Genomic DNA, 17,415 nt, shown 5'->3' with positions numbered 1-17,415 from the left:
TTCCTGTCCTGGGGAGGGTTTCAGGAAAACGGCCAGCATTTACCGAGTGCCCACTTTGCCCAAGGCCCGGCGGTGGGGGCTGAGGGAAGGGACGTGGGTTGAGGCGTGGCCTGGCCCGAAAGCGGCCCGGGACAGCGAGGGAGTCGGGGCAGGCGCTGGTAGGGAAGGAAGTCGACGCCAGGCGGCGCCTGGTGGGGCGAGGAGGGAGGGCCCGAGGAGACCTGTCAGCAGAGGGATGATTCCAGTGGGTTCCTGGGGGGTAAATTGGATGCTAATCTGTAAAAATATTTATAGGCTTGTCTAGGTTTTAAAACTTGCAAAGCCCTTTGTCCGACTTGACCTTATTCTATGAATAGTTATTTTTGTCTCTATTTCACAGATGAGGAGAGTGAGGTTGAAGGAGGTTAAGGCGTTTGCCCAGGAGCACGGGCAGAACTCAGCCCTGGCTGGTGCTGAGCGGGCCAGCCTCGGGCTGTGACAGGAAAAGGGCCCCGAAAGAACGAGGAAGGTGGAGAGGGGCCTGGCTGCCTGGCGGGGGGGAGGATTTCAGAGGGAGCAGAGCCATTAGGTGAGGCAGGTCCCAGGGTCCCCGAGTACCGTGGGCGGTGGGAGAGCAACGATTCTGGCGGTAGACGTCCCTGGGTTCCAGTCCCAGCTCTGCCTCTGAATACCTCTGAATGTGCTTCAGAGGACATCATGCGCGCTCCCAGTGTCCCGCGAAGCCCAGGTTCGGATCCCACGATCCCTCGGAAGAGGCAAGTGCACCCCTGTGAGGGTGGCCTGAGCACCCCAGAGGCCAGCCCCGTGCTGGGTGGTTTGGGCCCATAAGTTCAGGATGCCACTCAAATAAAACAGCCGTCGTTTACCAAGCACCTACCATGTGCCAGACGCTGCCCGTGTTGCCTTTTTTAAAGCTCACAACAACTGGGGAGAGAGCCATCATCCCCCACTTCATAAATGAGCCCACTGAGTGCACAGGGAGGTAAAGACCCTGGGCCGACATCACACAGCTGGGAAGCGGCAGAGACAGGACACAAGCCTGAGTCTGTCTGTCTCTTTATCGCCCCACACTCCGCTCCCGTCGCCACCAAAGCGGAGCCCCAGACGCAGGGGGCATCTCAGTGGGATTTCAGGCCACAGACCCTGCCCCGTGTGCAGGTGTGGCAGGGACAGACAGCTCTGCGTGTCTGCAGGGGCGCCAGCCTGGTGGGCTGCGGAGGGCTAACTGGGAATGTCTGTGCACTCCCCGGGGCCTAATCATCATTCCTTTACATTAAAAAAAAAAAATTTTTTTTTGTTTTTAGTATGCAAAATTTTCCACCATCTGCTTTGCCTTGGCAGAATGTTTGCTGAAAATATCTCTCTTCCTCTCTAATTCCCATAATTTCTGGGGGCTTTGGGAGCCTCCAAGCAGAGCAGCCGAAGCTCACAAGTGCCTCCGGAGCTCACAGGCTGCCACTGGGTGTCCTTGTGCCAGGCAGCGATGTTGCATGGCCCGAGAGGGATGTCTCCCCGTCCCCCAACCAGGGCAGGGCCTCAGGAGTCCCTGCTGATAGGCTGACCCGCAGTCGAATCCCAGGATTCAGGCCCAGGTGGCCGCCCAGCTCAGCCCCTGGGTTTTTTCAGCAAAGCCTGGACAGGGGCCTGGGGTCACGGAGAGAGGTGGTCCCCAAGAAGAGCCTGGAAGCAGCCCCCGACCCCCGCCCCAGCCAAATCCCAATGCAGTGCTGTGAGGTCAAACAGCCAGCATCCCACCTGTCCCCTGGACTGTCCCAGGACAGCAGCTGTCACATGTGCCCTTTGAGCAATGAAGAAAGACTTTCCAGAAGGGAAGACTCTTCCCCCTACTTGATGTACCAAAACTCTGTGTTTCCATGGAGACAGTCAAATTGCAAATCCAGCCAAGAGTGAACCGGGAGGGGGGAAGCTGGCCTCTCCCTAGAGAAGTGGGCGCGGCTGGCGCCAGGGCTGGACGATGCTGAGGGCTGGGCGGGCAGGCGGCCCTTCTGGGCCACGACGGGAAATCTCGGGGATGCCCGGCCCCCGGCAAGGGGCACAGACCGCTGTGGAGGGAGCCCAGGAGGTCCTGCCCCCTGCCTGCCCGGCGGCCGTGCCCAGGTGAACCCATTCGCTGATAGCTCCTTCTCGGGAAGGCTACTGGGACAGGCTTCTCCCTGGTGTTCTACCATCTTCCATCTGAGACGTCAGGCGTGGGCAGAAGACGGTGCTCATCCACGCACCATCCCAGACTCAGCCTTTGGGGAATTAAAGGAAAGAGAGGAAAAAAATCAGCCTTCAGACACACTGAGTGTTTTGCTGAGGCTGGAAGAGCAAGGGCCGAGAGATTTATGAGTCTAAAAGCTTTGTTAATAGACCTGGGAGATTGACGGTCACAGCTGCTGTGCAGGGAGAATGGTGGCAACGGCAATCCAATGGCAAATTAGCCAAGGCTGGGGTTTTACAGTGAGATCTCGGGGGCAGGAAGGAGAAAAGGCTTCTTCTTTCGCAGCCGGAGGAAGCCGTGACTATCTGGGTACACGGCACTTGCGCTGGGCTGGGGGCCGCTCTGCGGTGGCATCTCCGTGTGTCTCTTCCCCACTGACCGTGAATGCCAAGGCCAGGCGTGGACACTGCCACGTCCTTTGGTTTGTTTCTTTCGAGTGGGGTTTACTAGGGAGGGTTAGAGATGGGATTTGGGTCTGCACCACAAAGACCTCTAAGCCGAGGCCTGGCCCCAGCTGGGACCCCCAGACACAGTGGGCACACGGGCTCCGGCAGAGCAGGATGCGTCGGGGAGAAATGAGTCTGTCTCACTGGCCGCCGGTCTCCGCTCTGTGACACCTTTGTAAGATCAATTGTCATCTGAGGCCATTCCCCCCTCTTCCGCGCCGTGGCCCTTTGGGGGTTTATTAAAGGAGAGAAAGAACAAGTCAACTGCCTGTAACTTGCGGCGGTTTTCTGCCTTTTTGTTTTTTAACCCTTGTGTAACCCGGGCACCACGTGAGGACGAAGCAGTATGGTGTCCTAAATCCACCACCAGGGTTGCCGTTTGGGGCAAGACGCATAACTCACAACAAACACTGTTCTCCCAACAGCGTGGCACAGTCATCTTGCAAATTTAGCCTGCTCTCAGCCCAACTCTGTGACCATGTATGACAGATATGTATGACAGATGACAAAACAGGGAAGATGGTGGGGAAATGGGGGAGATGACCTTGCCACCAGAACCCGAGGCCCGGGACATCCCATCGCATCGGCTCCTCCCCAGCCCTTTGGCAGCTGTCCATTAGCACCAAAGGACCCAGGTGTTACTGGTCACCCCGGGGCCCCATGCCTACCCCCAACCCCAGATTACATAGATCTTACATGTCAGCCATGGGGAAGATGGAACAGTCCAAGTCAGAAAGCATGAATAGATTGTAGCCTCTCTGCCAGAGAGCTGAGGAAACCAGTGTGCGGTCAGTCACCGTGCTCTCCACAGTGCTGTCCCGCTGCTTAGCATTTCAGCAGTCTGGCTCCTGGATGCTCCCCTCTCCCAGGGAGGATTAGCCACACTCCTCAATTCCTCTGCAGCTGCCCCAGGGGAGACAAGGCGAGCCACTTGCTCCAGGCCTCTAACAGGAATCCCTGCCTCCTGCCCACATCCTCCTGCCGCCTTTGTCACGGAACCCACCAGGTTGGTGTTTAGTAAGTGAGTGAGTAAGTCAAAATGATGGCTGGACGCGGTGGCTCACACCCATAATCCTCGCACTCTGGGAGGCCGAGGCAGGAGGATCACTTGAGTCCAGTAATTGAAGCTTATGGTAAGCTATGATGGTGCCACTGCACTCTAGCCAGGGCAATGGAGTGAGACTCTGTCTCAAAAAAAACCCACTATATAAATGTTTATAAAACCACTGCCTGCAGGGTCCAGTCTTGGTGGAGTCACGATCAAAGCCACTCGGTCCAGGTTTCTACTTGCATTTCTCAAATACTGTGAAGAAAGCAGATGACCACAACCGGCCTTGTGCCCATCTCTTGACTCTGCATCACAAAAGCCCAAAAAGCCAAAGCAGAGCTCTTCCTGGCAGGCAGGGAGGGGAAACCAGAGCAGAAAAAGATAGAGCCCCGAGCAGAGCAGACGGAGGAAAGAAACACCAGGATCTCTCACACACTCATCGCTCTTGCCTCGCCTGCGGGGGCCGGGTCCCGAGCAAGGAGAGACACGCCGGCCTCGTCTGTGGGCTCGATTTGGTCTCAGCCCTCAAGGAACCCCAGGGTCAGGTGGGGGACGCTGACACGCAGAGAGTGGTCAGTGCAGTCACAGCAGAGTTCACAGGGCGTTCAGCCTGCCAGGACACAGGGATGGGAAGGGCTTCCTGGAGGAGGTGGTGCCCGAACTGAGCCTCTAGAAGAGGGGTGGGCAGGGCTTGCTGGGCAGAGGGAAGCGAGTCCCAGCAAGAGGCGGTGGCCGGCAGTTTGGCAGAAGCTACAAGCCCTGGGGCTGGAGGAGCCCGGGCGGGGCAGCAGGTGCTGTGGACGCAGCTGAAGAGGCGGACAGAGGGCTGGGACTTGGCTTGATCCTGTGGGGTGTGGGGGCCTTGAGAGAGGGTATAGCTAGGGCTGTGTTTTCGCTGGAGCGTCCCTCGCTGGGCAGAAGAGAAAGGACAGGGAAGCACCTGCAGGTGGGGCCCAGGCAGGGCATTTCCCAGGGGTCCAGGCTGGAGGAGGTGAGACCTTAAGCCGAGCAAAAATGGTGAGGAGGTGACTGATTCAAGAACCACGTAGGTGGTGAAACTGGCAGGATGTGAGGATGAAAGAGGCGTAAGAGCCACTTAGTCATCCGACCTTCGTGACACATCCGCTGAGTGCCGGCCACCCTGCTAGAGAGGCCAGGGTTGGGGATCTCTTAGAGATGGTGGCCTGCTCCAGCCCTCTGGTTGCCCGGTTCTGTGACCTGTGACTCCCTTAGCTGAAAGGTGACATAGGCTGATGGCATGAAAACTTTCCAGAAGGCTCTCGATCCAGATGGAAGCTACCATTTCCCCTTCCTGTACCCGTAGCGGATTTCCCTACTGGTCAGGCACTTTGTCCTGCCGAGCTTTAATGCAGCCTCAGGACTCTCTACGTGCAGCTCCAGAAAGGGCTTGGTGGATCAAATGGAACCTATTAACCACCCTTGGTATACAGGGATTTTGTTTCCGATCTCGTCTCCCACCAGATGGCTACCTATGGCTCAGGGTGGTTGGGAGGATCGAGTAAGATAATGTTCATTCGGTCGGTGCCTTGCACGTGCCTGGCATAAAGAGCTCAACACGCCCGGACCTTCCTCCACCGCCAGCACTTTTCATTCCCCAAGTGAAACACACTGAAGCCTCAGACTCCTGCCCCATCCGCTGGGTCAGTCACCTGGGAGAGCTGGTTACTTAAAAAATTCTGTTGGGGTGAGCAGGACACTGCAAAAAATGTGGAAGAAATGGAAAAAGAAGAATTCTACATCATATTGCTTTGCCAGTGTCTGGTTTTCAGTGGGTTTTCTTTGCGGGGAGGCGGGGGCAGTGGACAGAGTCTCGCTCTGTTGCCCCGGGTAGAGTGCGGTGGTGTCATCATAGCTCACTGCAACCTCAAACTCCTGGGCTCAAGTGATCCTTCCGCCTCAGCCTCCTGAGTAGCTGGGACAACAGGCGCGAGCCACCACACGTGACTGATTTTTGTTTTAAGAGACAGGGTCTTGCTGTGTTGCCCAGTTTGGTCTCGAACTCGTGATCCTCCTGCCTCGGCCTCCCAAATTGCTAAGATTACAGGCGTGAGCCACTGTGTGTGCCTGGGCTGCCAGGGCCTTTGAGCTCCTGCTCCAATTCAAATAAACTGAAAGTGGAGTCACAGACGACATAACATGAATGTCGTTTATATACACGAAAGACCGTGTGGGCCCAATCTCAAAGCAGCACCCAAGCCCAACATCAAAAGATTGGCAAATAGATGTACATTTCTGTGTTTAAAATTAAAATAAAATGTTTAAAGGATGAGTATATCCTGTATGATGACTCCCACTGTTGATTAACCAGCCAAATGTGATCCCATTTAGTCCAGAAAAGAGAGTTTCTCCCGCAGTGGGTGTTCACTGTGAAAGCATCCTCCCTCTCCCCTCACTGGGATTCCAGCCCCGGCCGTCTGGTTCCCTTGCGCAGTCACGAGACCCCACTGTGAGTTACTGGAGGAGCCGGGACGAGAGCCCGGGCCTGTTGGCTCCCAGTTCAGTTCTTCCAGTGGAATCAGCTGGTTACAAGCCAGCCTGCCGGAGTTAGAATTCCAGCTCTTCCACATACTGCCTGGGGCAGGTGCCTTGGTTTCCTGACCTGGAAAATGGGGGGAGTGATATCTCCTATCTTTCAGGGTTGTTCTGAAGCTTTAATAAATTCGTATATACGCCAGGCACGGTGGCTCACGTCTGTAGTCCCAGCTACTTAGGAGGCTGAGGCAGGAGGATTGCTTGAGCCCAGGAGTTCGAAGCTGCAGTGAGCTATTGTAACGCCACCGCACTCCAGCCTGGGCAACAGAGAAAGACCCTATTGCCAAAATAAATAAATAAATAAAATTTATATATGTGAAGGCCTGGAAGGCTCCCTAAGGGTCAGCTACTGCTGTAATTCTCGTTACTGCAGAGCATTGCCTCTGCCTTTTGTGTTGCTGGGTAGAGGCCCCAGAGCTATCGTGCCTGCACCAAAGGTGACAGTCAGCTTCTACCACAGGGAGGGGGTGATGTGTGGAGATGACTGGCCACAGATTGACCTTTCCTGCTGGTGCTGGTCACACTGGGCCCATCTCTCAGCCTTCTCCTGTTGGGACTCACGTCTCTGGCAGAAAGGGTGCCCTCCTGTCCCTGGGCCATTGTTTCTCATGCCCAAGACAAAAGGGCCAGCCAGCTGAGCTTCTGTACCACTTTGTCATGGCAGGGTGACAAAGCAGGGAGGCCTGCCCTGGCACCCTCTGTCCAAGGTGCCTGCTAGTAGTGGCCAGGAGGGGTGACCTCCTGTGCTGGTGTCTGTCTTTTCCAGTGGTTTCCAGCGACAGTGACAGCGACTCGGATCTCAGCTCCTGCAGCCTGGAGGACAGACTCCCTCCCACGGACCAGAAAGGTGACAGACCCTCGGGGGAGTCAGGTAAGTGAGGGAAGTGACGCTGCTTCCTTACAAAGGCCCAGGTGCCAAGTGGCTTTGCTGCCCAGCAGGTGTCTAAGGAGCTGGTCTAGATCTGGGAGGAGAAGCCGGCCTGGGGATGGGGTGACTCTGAGCCAAAGCCTTAGCACCAGGCACGGTGGCTCACACCTGTAATCCTAGCACTCCGGGAGGCCGAGGTGACAGGCTCGCTTGAGCTCAGGAGTTCAAGACCAGCCTGAGCAAGAGCGAGACCCCCGTCTCTACTAAAATAGAAAAATTAGCCAGGCATGGTGGCGCATGCCTATAGTCCCAGCTACTTGGGAGGCTGAGGCAGGAGGATCGCTTGAGCCCAGGAGTTTGAGGTTGCAGTGAGCTAGGCTGATGCCACAGCACTCTAGCCTGGGCAACAGAGTGGGACTCTGGCTCAAAAATAAATAAATACATAAATAAAAATAAAGCCTTAGCACCACCTAAGAGCAGGGCTGAGCGGGAGGCTCCTCTGCACGTGCAGGGGGAAGGGAGGGCAGGCCGCCCTGCGCCCTCGGCCTGCACACCTGGGCTTCCCCCCAAGCTCGCCCCTGAGCATTCCCCACCTGAGATTTTGCCTCAAGAGTGATGAGGTCTGTGAAAACGGGGGACAGAGTTACCTGCCCCAGCTCAGCTCTGCCATGAAACTGCAGTGGGATCCCCAGTGCGTGCCGTGACCTGCCAGCCTGCGTTTCCTTCTTGTCACCAAGTAAGACGGAGCAGGGGGGTTCCAAAGTGCCTTTTGATTTTGCCATCACTGAGCTCACCTCTGTGACCCTGTCGTATGGAAGAGGACTTAACTGGGGTACTGAGGCTGGAGCAGAGAAGGCCTGGGGAAGGAAAGGAAAGGCATTTTTCTTTCCTTCAAACACATGAAGGGCTTCTGGAAAAAGGGCCGGCTTCATGCAGAGCTGCTCCTCGGGTTAGAACTGGAATATTTGAAAGCTTCAAGGAGGCTGATTTTAGTGTGTAAGAAGAGCTTTATGATAACTGCTCCAAACTGGAATGAAATGCCTTGAGGTGCCTGTCTTGGGGCCAAGACTGGGTTGGGAATGGAAGTTTGAGCTAGATCAGAGACAGCAAATGCCCAGCACACATACCACTACTTCCTGTCCCGTGACCATGGCAGACATTACTAGTTCATCAAGACGGTCTTCCCCACGGAGCCTTCGCACGCCTTCAGAATCCTCCGCAGTTTCCAAGCGGTCAGCATCAGTAGGTAGAGGTGACACAAGAGATGAAAACTGTCCCTGGGCTAGAGGACCTCTCAGGCCCCTTCGGGCTGAAGATTCTAGATTCTACATTAGAAAAGTGTGAAGGAAACTTGCCTGCCAGCCTTGGTTTCCAGGGCAAGCTGTCCCCTCCCTCTCCCCACCGTGATGGCGCTTGTCCCCTCCCCTTCACACCCACCCTCAGCTGTGACCAAGTAGGACTAGGAGCTAGGAAAGGATTGGGCAAAGTACTACAGGCTGCACATCTGTTCTCTTGGCCAGGCAAGGACTAAAAACCACGTTTGGGTGAGGATTCTTTACTTAGCAAAGGCAAAGGCAGCAGTTATCTCTCTCTCTCTCTCTCTCTCTCTCTCTCTCTCTCTCTCTCTCTCTCTCTCTCTCTCATTAGGCTAACTGAAATATGCACCCTTCCCGCTCCCCCATTCTATGAAGGTAGGAAAAACTCCTAATGGGGGAGTTTCATGTTGTGACTTGTTACTTAGTGAAAGTACCTGCGGGCCTATTCTGCTGCCTTGATGTACATCGGACCCTCAGCAGTGGCCAGAGGGTGGGGTCATGCCGGGACCTGGCAGCCACATGGATAGGGGGACAGTTCCCAGGGCAGGGGGCTTGCTGGGCAGATAGTCCCAGAGATGCCACTATAATTCCAAATGAGAAGATTTTCGATCAGGTTCTTGTTGGGCCGAGATCATCGCTGACTCAATGTGAGAGCCACGTGTGGTCTCTTGCAGGCAGCAGCGTGGAGGCCCCAAGGGTGGGGTTCATCCGCCCACCCAGCCACCTCTCGGGGAGCCAGAGCAGCCTGGCCAGTGAGACTGGGACGGGCTCTACAGACCCACAGCGGGGCACCCTGCCCCGGGCCGACCCCAAGGGCCTCGGTGAGTACCTGGCTGCTCCCCCGCCTGCTCCCCTGCCCCCACGGCCCTCTCCCCCTCTCACTCCTCCAAGACTGGATCGTGGTAGGCGACATTGTCAATTCTCCATGTTTACTGAGCCCCGTGTCAGGTACTAGGGAACAGACGTGAGCCAGACCCCATGAACAGAGGGGGGACCCATAATAATATTGGTGACCACCCCAGCCACTCTTGGGAATCACAGCAACAGTCATTACCATCCTCCCCTCTATAAAGCGTGTGATTTGTCGCAGCATTTCCCCATCTCTGTACCGGGCATGGTGACTCCCACTTCCAGGGCTCCTCCCCTGTGCCGGGCAGTCCAGTCCTCGCTCAGCCCTTCATGTGCCCAGCCTGAGCTGGGAGCAGAGTGGGGTGGTCCTTGCCCTTCAGAAACCTGCCACATCGCTGAGGAAGCCAAATCAACCCACCCAAAACAGAGCCCAGCCTGGAGCTTGCCCACGTCCTAGGAGGGAGATTCCAGACGCACCGGAGCAGGGCGTGGAGCCCCGGCCCTCCCTAGTAGCACCGCCAAGGTCAACTTGCATTCCATGGGCAGGGTAGCCAGGAGGTTTCCTCCCCCCATATGGTAGGTGTGGAAACCAAGGCACAGATTGGGTAAGGGGAAGCATCTAAGGCCCCTACCCTCCCCCATACCCACTGTCCCCAGCCGTGGCCAGCCCAGGACCATCATGTGACTGGGGGCCAGGGAGGGTCTCTTCATACTCAAGCCAGAGAAAACTGCAAGTGCAGGACCAGCCCCCAGTCTCCTTCAAGAAAGAAGCCCCAGGCAGACTGGGCACCTCCCTGGCCGGAGGATTTGCAGGTGCATGTGTGCATCAGACCCCAGGGTGTGGAGGGCACCCCGGCTGCCACCCACGGGAACCCCTCACCCCACCTCCTCCCCTCTGTCCCACGTGGTGGTTCCCCAGAAGCTGCAGGGCATCCGGGAGGGAATCAGCGGTGGGCAGGTCTCCAGGGCGTCTGCAGCCCTGAATTCTAGTTCCAGCCCGGCCACACGTAGCCATGTGGCCTCGGGCAGACTGTAAGCTTGAACCATAAGAAATTTCATTTTGTAGGTCAGACATAGTCAAATATCAGCAATTTGATATGGTTCAACCTAATATTTGATCTCTCTGCAGCCAGTTCTGTTATCGCTAACGTGTCCCTCTCGGGGTTGCAGGGAGGTGAAACCCAGCATCCATGGGGACTGCCTTCCCCGAGTGGGTCCCCAGGAAATGTCCAGTAATAAGCTGGGGGCTGTGGGGCCTGGCGCATAGAGAGGGTTCCAGGGCTTAAGAAACAACCTGGGGAGGCCTGGCCCAGAGGAGGACCTGACATTCCCACAGCCATTTGCTCCTTCCCCCATCCTGAGGTCACCGTGGTGATCACCCGGTTAGGACAGGCAGATGGAAGCCCAGAGGGGTCAGCGACTCCTGCCTGGGCACCGGCCCCAGCCCTCTTGGGCAGCCCCAGTTGGTTTCACACCGAGCAGCAGCCTCGGGGCTGGGGGCTGTTCCAGCAAGGGGCCTGCCTTTCCCGCCACTGTCGCCTCCATTCCATTCCCAAAGGTCAAGCTGTCACCTCTGCTCACTGTGTGGTGGCCTTTCTTCTCTCCTCCAAAGGCAAAAGACATACTTGGACGGGCCCCCGCTGCTGACCTGCTGACCTGGCTCCAGCAGGTCCCCTACCCTGCCCTGCGTGGAGCCGTGTTTGGTGCCTGAAACAGACTTTTTGATGGAAGATTTCAAGAAAGCTGGAGCCAGACCCTGACCGGTCCTGCACCCTTGCCAGCCTCCCTGTTGGCTGGGGCTCCACTAACCAGTGTTGGGGGCCGAGTCTGCGCCCCCACCCAGTGCGTTTGTGTGCCTTCCTCTCACACAGCTGCCACCCTCCACCACCTGCTCCAACCACCGCACCTGGCCCCACTTTATTTATTGCCCCCCTCCCGCCCCCAACCCCCAGCCTGCCCTGTGGTTATCCGAAGCTTGCTTGTGTCCTGGGTCAGGCTGGATGTGGGGCCTTCCCTCGTGCACTGCAATTTCAGAGGGGGCTCCAGGCGGGCCTTTCTCCACATGTGTATTAATCACAAAGAGAAACAGCCCAGAGCAGTACCGTCAGGGCGGAGTCTGGCCCCTCACAGCCGCATGGAGGGATCCACCCACCCTCTCCCTTCCCGTCCCTCTCGCGGGGCTGGCCCAGGTGCTGCAGGTGAACCCTGCCTCCTTGTTAGGTTTCTTTGAATCCCCCCCTCGGCCTCCCTGCAGCTTGAGGGGCCAGGAGGGTTCCAGTGAATACTGCAGACACGCTCACTGAAGAGCAGCCTTGGGCTGAGTCCCCAGCCAGGGCCCGTGGCTCCCCCAGCCATCAGTTCACTCCTCTGCAGTAGGTTTGGTTTGGCATGAAAAATACTTCATTCAGAGCACAGGCAAATGCTTCTGGAAAACCCTTCCCCGAAGAGAGTGCACGTGAGTATGTGTGCGTGAGTCTGTGCATCCGTGTGTGTGTGTGTGTGTGTGTGTGTGTGTGTCTTGTCTGCCCGTCCACACCCTCCCATCCTTCCTGCCCCTCTCGCACCCCCGGGCACCCTGTTCTGGAAGGGCCGCCCGCTCCGAGTCAGGAGCTCTCAGGGCCCCACCCAGGAGCCTGCCCTTGGCGCTGGCAGATAGTAAAGAAGCTCACTGTTTCCCTGGGACACGTTACGCTTCAGGATTAAAACAATAAAGATTAGAATTTGCATTGAGCCAGTGTGTTAATCAAAAGACCACAATCGCCTGTGTTTCTGAGATGCAGCAATAGAGAAATGGATGGAAAAAATGCAGTATATGGAATGGCTGGAACACTTCCTAAGCCGCAGTCAAAGGAACGAGCTAGATCTGTGTGTGTGGACAGAGCTCAGAAACCTAGTGTTGCGTGGAAAAAACAAGGCCGTCTATGTTTAAAAAAAATTTTAATACAAATGAATTGTACAAACTCACACGAACATATGTGAAAATGTTTTTAAAGTAGACAAGGACTTCTAGTTACATATGGTGGACTGAACACATTCACATTTCCCTTTGTCCCCTAAAACCCTATTAAAATGACATAAAGGAATGAGAATGGCATAAACCACAAAGGCAAAAAGAACAGGAGCGAAGGTGGCAGTGGATGAGAGAGATCTGAAAAGCTTTGGAAGACAGAACAGTATAATTTCCTTAGTGTCAGCGTCCCTCATTCCCCAGAATATCTACAAGAGAGGAAGCCGACCATGAGCAAGCCCTTTGCTCTGCAGAATCTCCCAGAAGCTCAGAACTTGGGGGGCCAGGGGTCCCTAAGATGAAAGTTAAGGATGGGTCTGAAATAGTATTGGTTGAAAGAAGTGGTTAGACCCCCAGACCCCGCTCCCTTTCCCTGACCAGGGCAGAAGACAGGTTTACTGCTGGCCGCGGTTGAACTACAAAAATTCTGGAATGGGGACCCCAAGACTAGTCAAATTCTGGGGTGAGGTTCCTTACTGAAATTAGGGATGGTTAACGGGGAGTCCCTCAGCCCCCTTCCCAGGCCTATTTCCCATCCACCCCCTGTCAAGGCAGGGTATTATGGAATTTCTCCCAGGGAAACTGATCAAAGAGAACAGATCAGCACACCCTGTCATTGCAGTGCCCCAAACAGGGGGTCTCTGCCCAGCCACCGCTGTGGGCCCCCCAGCCCTGCCCACAGGCACAGAGCTGCCCATTAGCTTTATTGTGTTTCACTCACAACGGGAACAGCCAAGGGCACCCACCGTGTGACAAAATCGAACAACTGAAAATGCAGAAACTCCAAAACAGAAAAAGAGTCAGAGGAAAATCCTCTGAAGATATTACACCCAGAAACAAGAAAAGAATGTAATTTTTTTCAAAGGCAGTGTTAAAGTTCTTGAAAAGTGAAAATACAGTAGCAGAAATTTAAAAATGCATGAGAAGGGACGGAAGATCAGATGAGAGAAAATCCCCTAGAAAGTAAAACCCATAAATACAAAAAGAAAAAAAAAATCAAGAACATTGGACAACAGGAAGTTAAGATCAATACGGAAGGTCAGACTTCCAACTAGTAGGAATTTCAAACCAAGAACCAGAAAACAGAGAGGAAATTGTCGAAGAAATGATACAAGGATATCTCCTAGGACTGAAGGCAGTGATCTTCCATGGAGAAAGAGCCTGCCAAGTGCCCGGCACAGTGACAGGAAACCTCCGCACCAGCGCGGGCCAGTGCAGCGGTCCCGAGCAGCAGTCTGGCAACACCCGGGAGGTGGAGACGTGCACAGCCTGCAGCCAGCCCCTGAGGTCTTGCTAAGACACAGGAACTCACTCGCTAGCTCTGGGGTTAGAGTGCACGTCTAACAAGCTTCAGCAATGCCCAGTTGGACGCCTGCACCTTGAGTAGCACCGGTCTGGGGCAGTGGTTGTCACCCTTGGCTGTCCATTGGAATCACCTGGGGAGCTTTAAAGGTACTCATGCTGTCCCCACCCACTACTAGAGGTTCTGGTTTAACTGATTTTGACATTGGGATTTTTAAAGCTCCGCAGCTGAGTCCCATGTGCTAGGAGACCTGGCGACCATTTCCCTACAGAATCTTCCACGTGGGCCCCAGGAGACATGTGCAGAATGCTTACAGCAGTACCCTTTTATCAGCTAGAAATTGAAAACAACCTAAATGCCACCAACAGAAGAATAGATTCATAAATTGTGACACAGGCAGACTATGGAATATTACGCAGTGGTGAAATTGAGTGACCACACTCAGCATAAATAAATCTCACAAACAATGCTGAGCAGAGAAACATGACAGAAAAATACATACATGATAACACCATCGATACAGAGATGTTAGACATGCAAACATTTTATATATTAAAATATACTTTATGCAACGAAAGAATAAAGAAATGCATAGGGGCCGGGCACGGTGGCTCATGCCTATAATCCTAGTGCTCAGAGAGGCTGAGGCTGGAGGATCGCTTGAGCCCAGGAGTTTGCGGTTGCTGTAAGCTAGGATGACAGCACTGCACTCTAGCCTGGGCGACAGAGCAAGACTCATGAATTCTGGACACTGGTTTCCAATCCCAGATCCACTACTTAGTACATGAAATTTTGGGTACTTCTCTATGCCTCCATTTTCTCATCTGTAAAATGGGGATATACTTCCTTCCCAGGATGATTGTGAAAATTTTAAACATGAAAGCATGTGAAGAGCTGCTACCACTGTGACCTGCGTGTCAACACCAGCTATCCGTTATTTCTCCTGTAAAACTCCCAGGAAGCAGCTGCCTCAGACGTTGTTTAGATGACATAAGAATGTGGGTACAGTGGCCGCATGGTGCTTGGGGCACAGTAAATGTCCATGTTCTTCCCTTTGGGGCTTTGGAACCATGATGCTTATCCCCATTTATTCATCCACCAAGTATTTACTGGGCAGCTGCTGGGTGCCAGGTGTGTGTTACAGGCTGGGGTTTAGTAGTGCACAAAACAGACACGGTCCCTGCCTGCCTGCTGCGTCCAAATCACCCAGTGGACTCGTTAAAACGTAAATCACTGGATCCCACCACCCCCGAGTTTCTGGTTCAGAGGTCTGGGGTGGGGTTGAGATCGTGCAAGTTAAGTTCCCAGGCAATGCTGAGGCTTTGAGAACCACGGATGCAGGGGAACCAGTTTATCTGCATCTCCTGGGGTTGACACCCCTAAACCCACACCAGCTGGGAGACAAGACACAGACACCAGGAGGGGAACAACGGCTGGTGATGAGGACCAGGCTGGCAGAGAAAACGCAGCTCCCCACAGGCCCAGGGGGTGAACCTTAGTCCCTAGGTGACTCTGCAGGGTCAAGTCCTACAGCCGCGTCCCACCCCTGGACAGCTGCTCTGCCCCCAGCTGTTGCTCAGCCCTGGAAGCAACAAGCATCCACAGTGTGTCCACCTCGGACAGGCCCAGCAGGTTAGAGCCATTTCTACCCAAAAAATTGGGGGCTGGCGTCTCTCCCAAATGAGAAAACACCCGCTTCCTGGCATTGCCACTCAAGGTTCCCAGAAGCCTGCGCTATCTGTTCCTGCCTCTTCCGTGAACAGAGTTCTGCCGTGCATGACGCAGCTGCCTGGCCGGGGAGGGAGGCCCACCAGTTCTCCAGGCTGCGCCCTCCCTCGCCAACCCGCCTCCTCTAGCCCACTGGGCTTTGTTTCCTGACAACAGAGTCCTCCCCACGATTGAGCCAAGGCCAGGAGCGACGCTGCGCTTTGCTGAGAGGGGAAGATAATAACCATTGTGGCCACCGTTTGTTGAGTCAGGCACCTGCCACAAGCTTTCAGTAACCCTCGCTCATAGATGAGTCAGGGACTTTTATTGTTCCCATTTTACGGAGGAGGAAACAGAAGCCCAGGGAGTTCAAGGGAACTCACATCCGAATCCAGGGTAGTCAGATGCCACAGACTGTGCTCTTGGGGCCGCAGTGCGGGGCCTGGGTTTGCTCACGAAAACAAGGCAGGATGCTGAGGGCAGAGGAGGCAGGTGCAGGTGGAAGGGCAGCCGGGCTGTGTCGCCAGCACAGACGACACTTCTAGATGAGGTGGGGGAAATTCAGCCGCTCGCCCCACTGGGGTGTCTCCCCACTGCTGATGTAACACATGAGAGTGAAGCTCAGTCGTTACACAGAGATTTTGCCCCGATGTTGGAAACCGTCTTGTGCCCATGGCCCAAGGTGGCTGAGAGCCCCAGGTGCTGACATTGGCTGCTGTCATCGGTACCTGGGGTGAGTTCAGTGAAGCAGCTGTCCTTTCAGGCCACGTGCAGGCAGGCACAGTGGTAGCTTTCGCTTGGAGGGTTTCCAGGAGCTTCCATGAATCCAGTGGCCTCTCAGGGCCTTTGGAGCCCAGGGCCTGTCTCTGAGCTGACCTTCAAGCCCCCAGGGGCCACGGGAGCTGGACCACAGACCGTGGTACCTGAACTCCAAGACAGGGAGTTGCAGTTCCTCAGACTCTGGCCCCTCTCACAAGCCCCCACAATCATCTCATCTTCCCATGGGCAGTTGCCTGCCTTTTTTAAAAAATATAGTAAAATAACAAATTTTGCCATCTCAATCACTTTTAAGTGTACAGTTCAGCGGCATTAAGTACATTCACAACATTGTGAAACCATCACTACCATCCATTTCCAGAAAGTTTTCATCATCCCAAACTGAAACTCTGTCCCCATTAAACAGTGACTCCCCACTCCCTCCCCCCAGCCCTCGGAGACCACCCTTCTACTTTCTGTCTCTATTTCTGACTACCCGAGGGACCTCAGGCAAATGGAATCATGTAACGTTTGTCCTTTTGTATCTGGTTTATTGCACTTAGCGTAGGTCCGTCCTTGCAGTGGCATGGCTCGGAATTTCATCCCCTTTCACTGCTGCACGGTGTTCCATGGGATGCACATACCACATTTTGTTTATCCAATCATCTGTCGGTGGACACTTGGGTTGTTTCCACCTTTAGGTTGTTGTGACTAATGCTCTGTGAACATGGGTCTACAAATATCTGTTTGGGTTCCTGCTTTCAGTTCTTTTGGGTACATATCCAAGAGTGGAACTGCTAGATCACACGGTAATTCTAAGTTTAATTTTTTGAGGCCTCCATACTGGTTTCCACCGCGGCTGCACCATTTCACATTCCTGCCAGCAACATAAAAGGGTCCGCCCTTCCTTTTCGAGCAGGATGCTGTCTCCTCACCAGCTCCCAGCACCAGACCCCTGTCCCCTTTGGCTCACAGCACAGGAACAGGGGCCACCCAGGGAGCCTCAGCCGCTATCACAGTGGCTGCAGTCCTCCTGGCCTTGGTGCTGGCCCCACAGGCATGCATCCTGCACAGTCACACGGGGCCCTGTGCTCGGTTTAATGATCTGCTGTCACCATCCAGAAATTCTTTTTTTTTTTTTTTTTTTTTTTTTTTTTCGAGACAGGAGCTCGCTCTGTTGCCTGGGCTCGAGTGCAGTGCAGAGCATGTACAGAAAGGACTTTCTGACCTTCCCCTGAAGCATGTGAAAAGACCCCTGTGTGAGGCGTGCCCTCCCAATACCCGGAGGAAAGGCGCGTCCTTCCCGCAAGGGCGCAGAGCGGCATCGGGACAGCAGGC

General features: G+C 54.7%; 1 protein-coding gene across 9 annotated transcripts in view; it reads left to right on the top strand.

Annotated features, from left to right (window-relative positions):
- The window catches only part of RPH3AL (rabphilin 3A like (without C2 domains)), a 134,649-nt gene extending 122,615 nt beyond the window's left edge, over positions 1-12,034 (top strand). For all 9 annotated transcript variants that reach the window (XM_045526181.1, XM_045526182.1, XM_045526174.1 and 6 more), the window contains 3 exons: positions 7,038-7,142; positions 9,130-9,276; positions 10,917-12,034. In XM_045526181.1, the coding sequence (XP_045382137.1) occupies positions 7,038-7,142; positions 9,130-9,276; positions 10,917-10,951 (287 nt within the window). In that variant the 3' untranslated portion in view covers positions 10,952-12,034. The remainder of the gene's footprint in view (positions 1-7,037; positions 7,143-9,129; positions 9,277-10,916) is intronic.
- Positions 12,035-17,415: the final 5,381 nt, after the last annotated feature.

Source organism: Lemur catta, chromosome 15 (genome assembly GCF_020740605.2).
Source record: "Lemur catta isolate mLemCat1 chromosome 15, mLemCat1.pri, whole genome shotgun sequence".
NCBI classification, from domain to species: domain Eukaryota; kingdom Metazoa; phylum Chordata; class Mammalia; order Primates; family Lemuridae; genus Lemur; species Lemur catta.
This window is presented reverse-complemented; position numbering and strand designations above follow the sequence as displayed.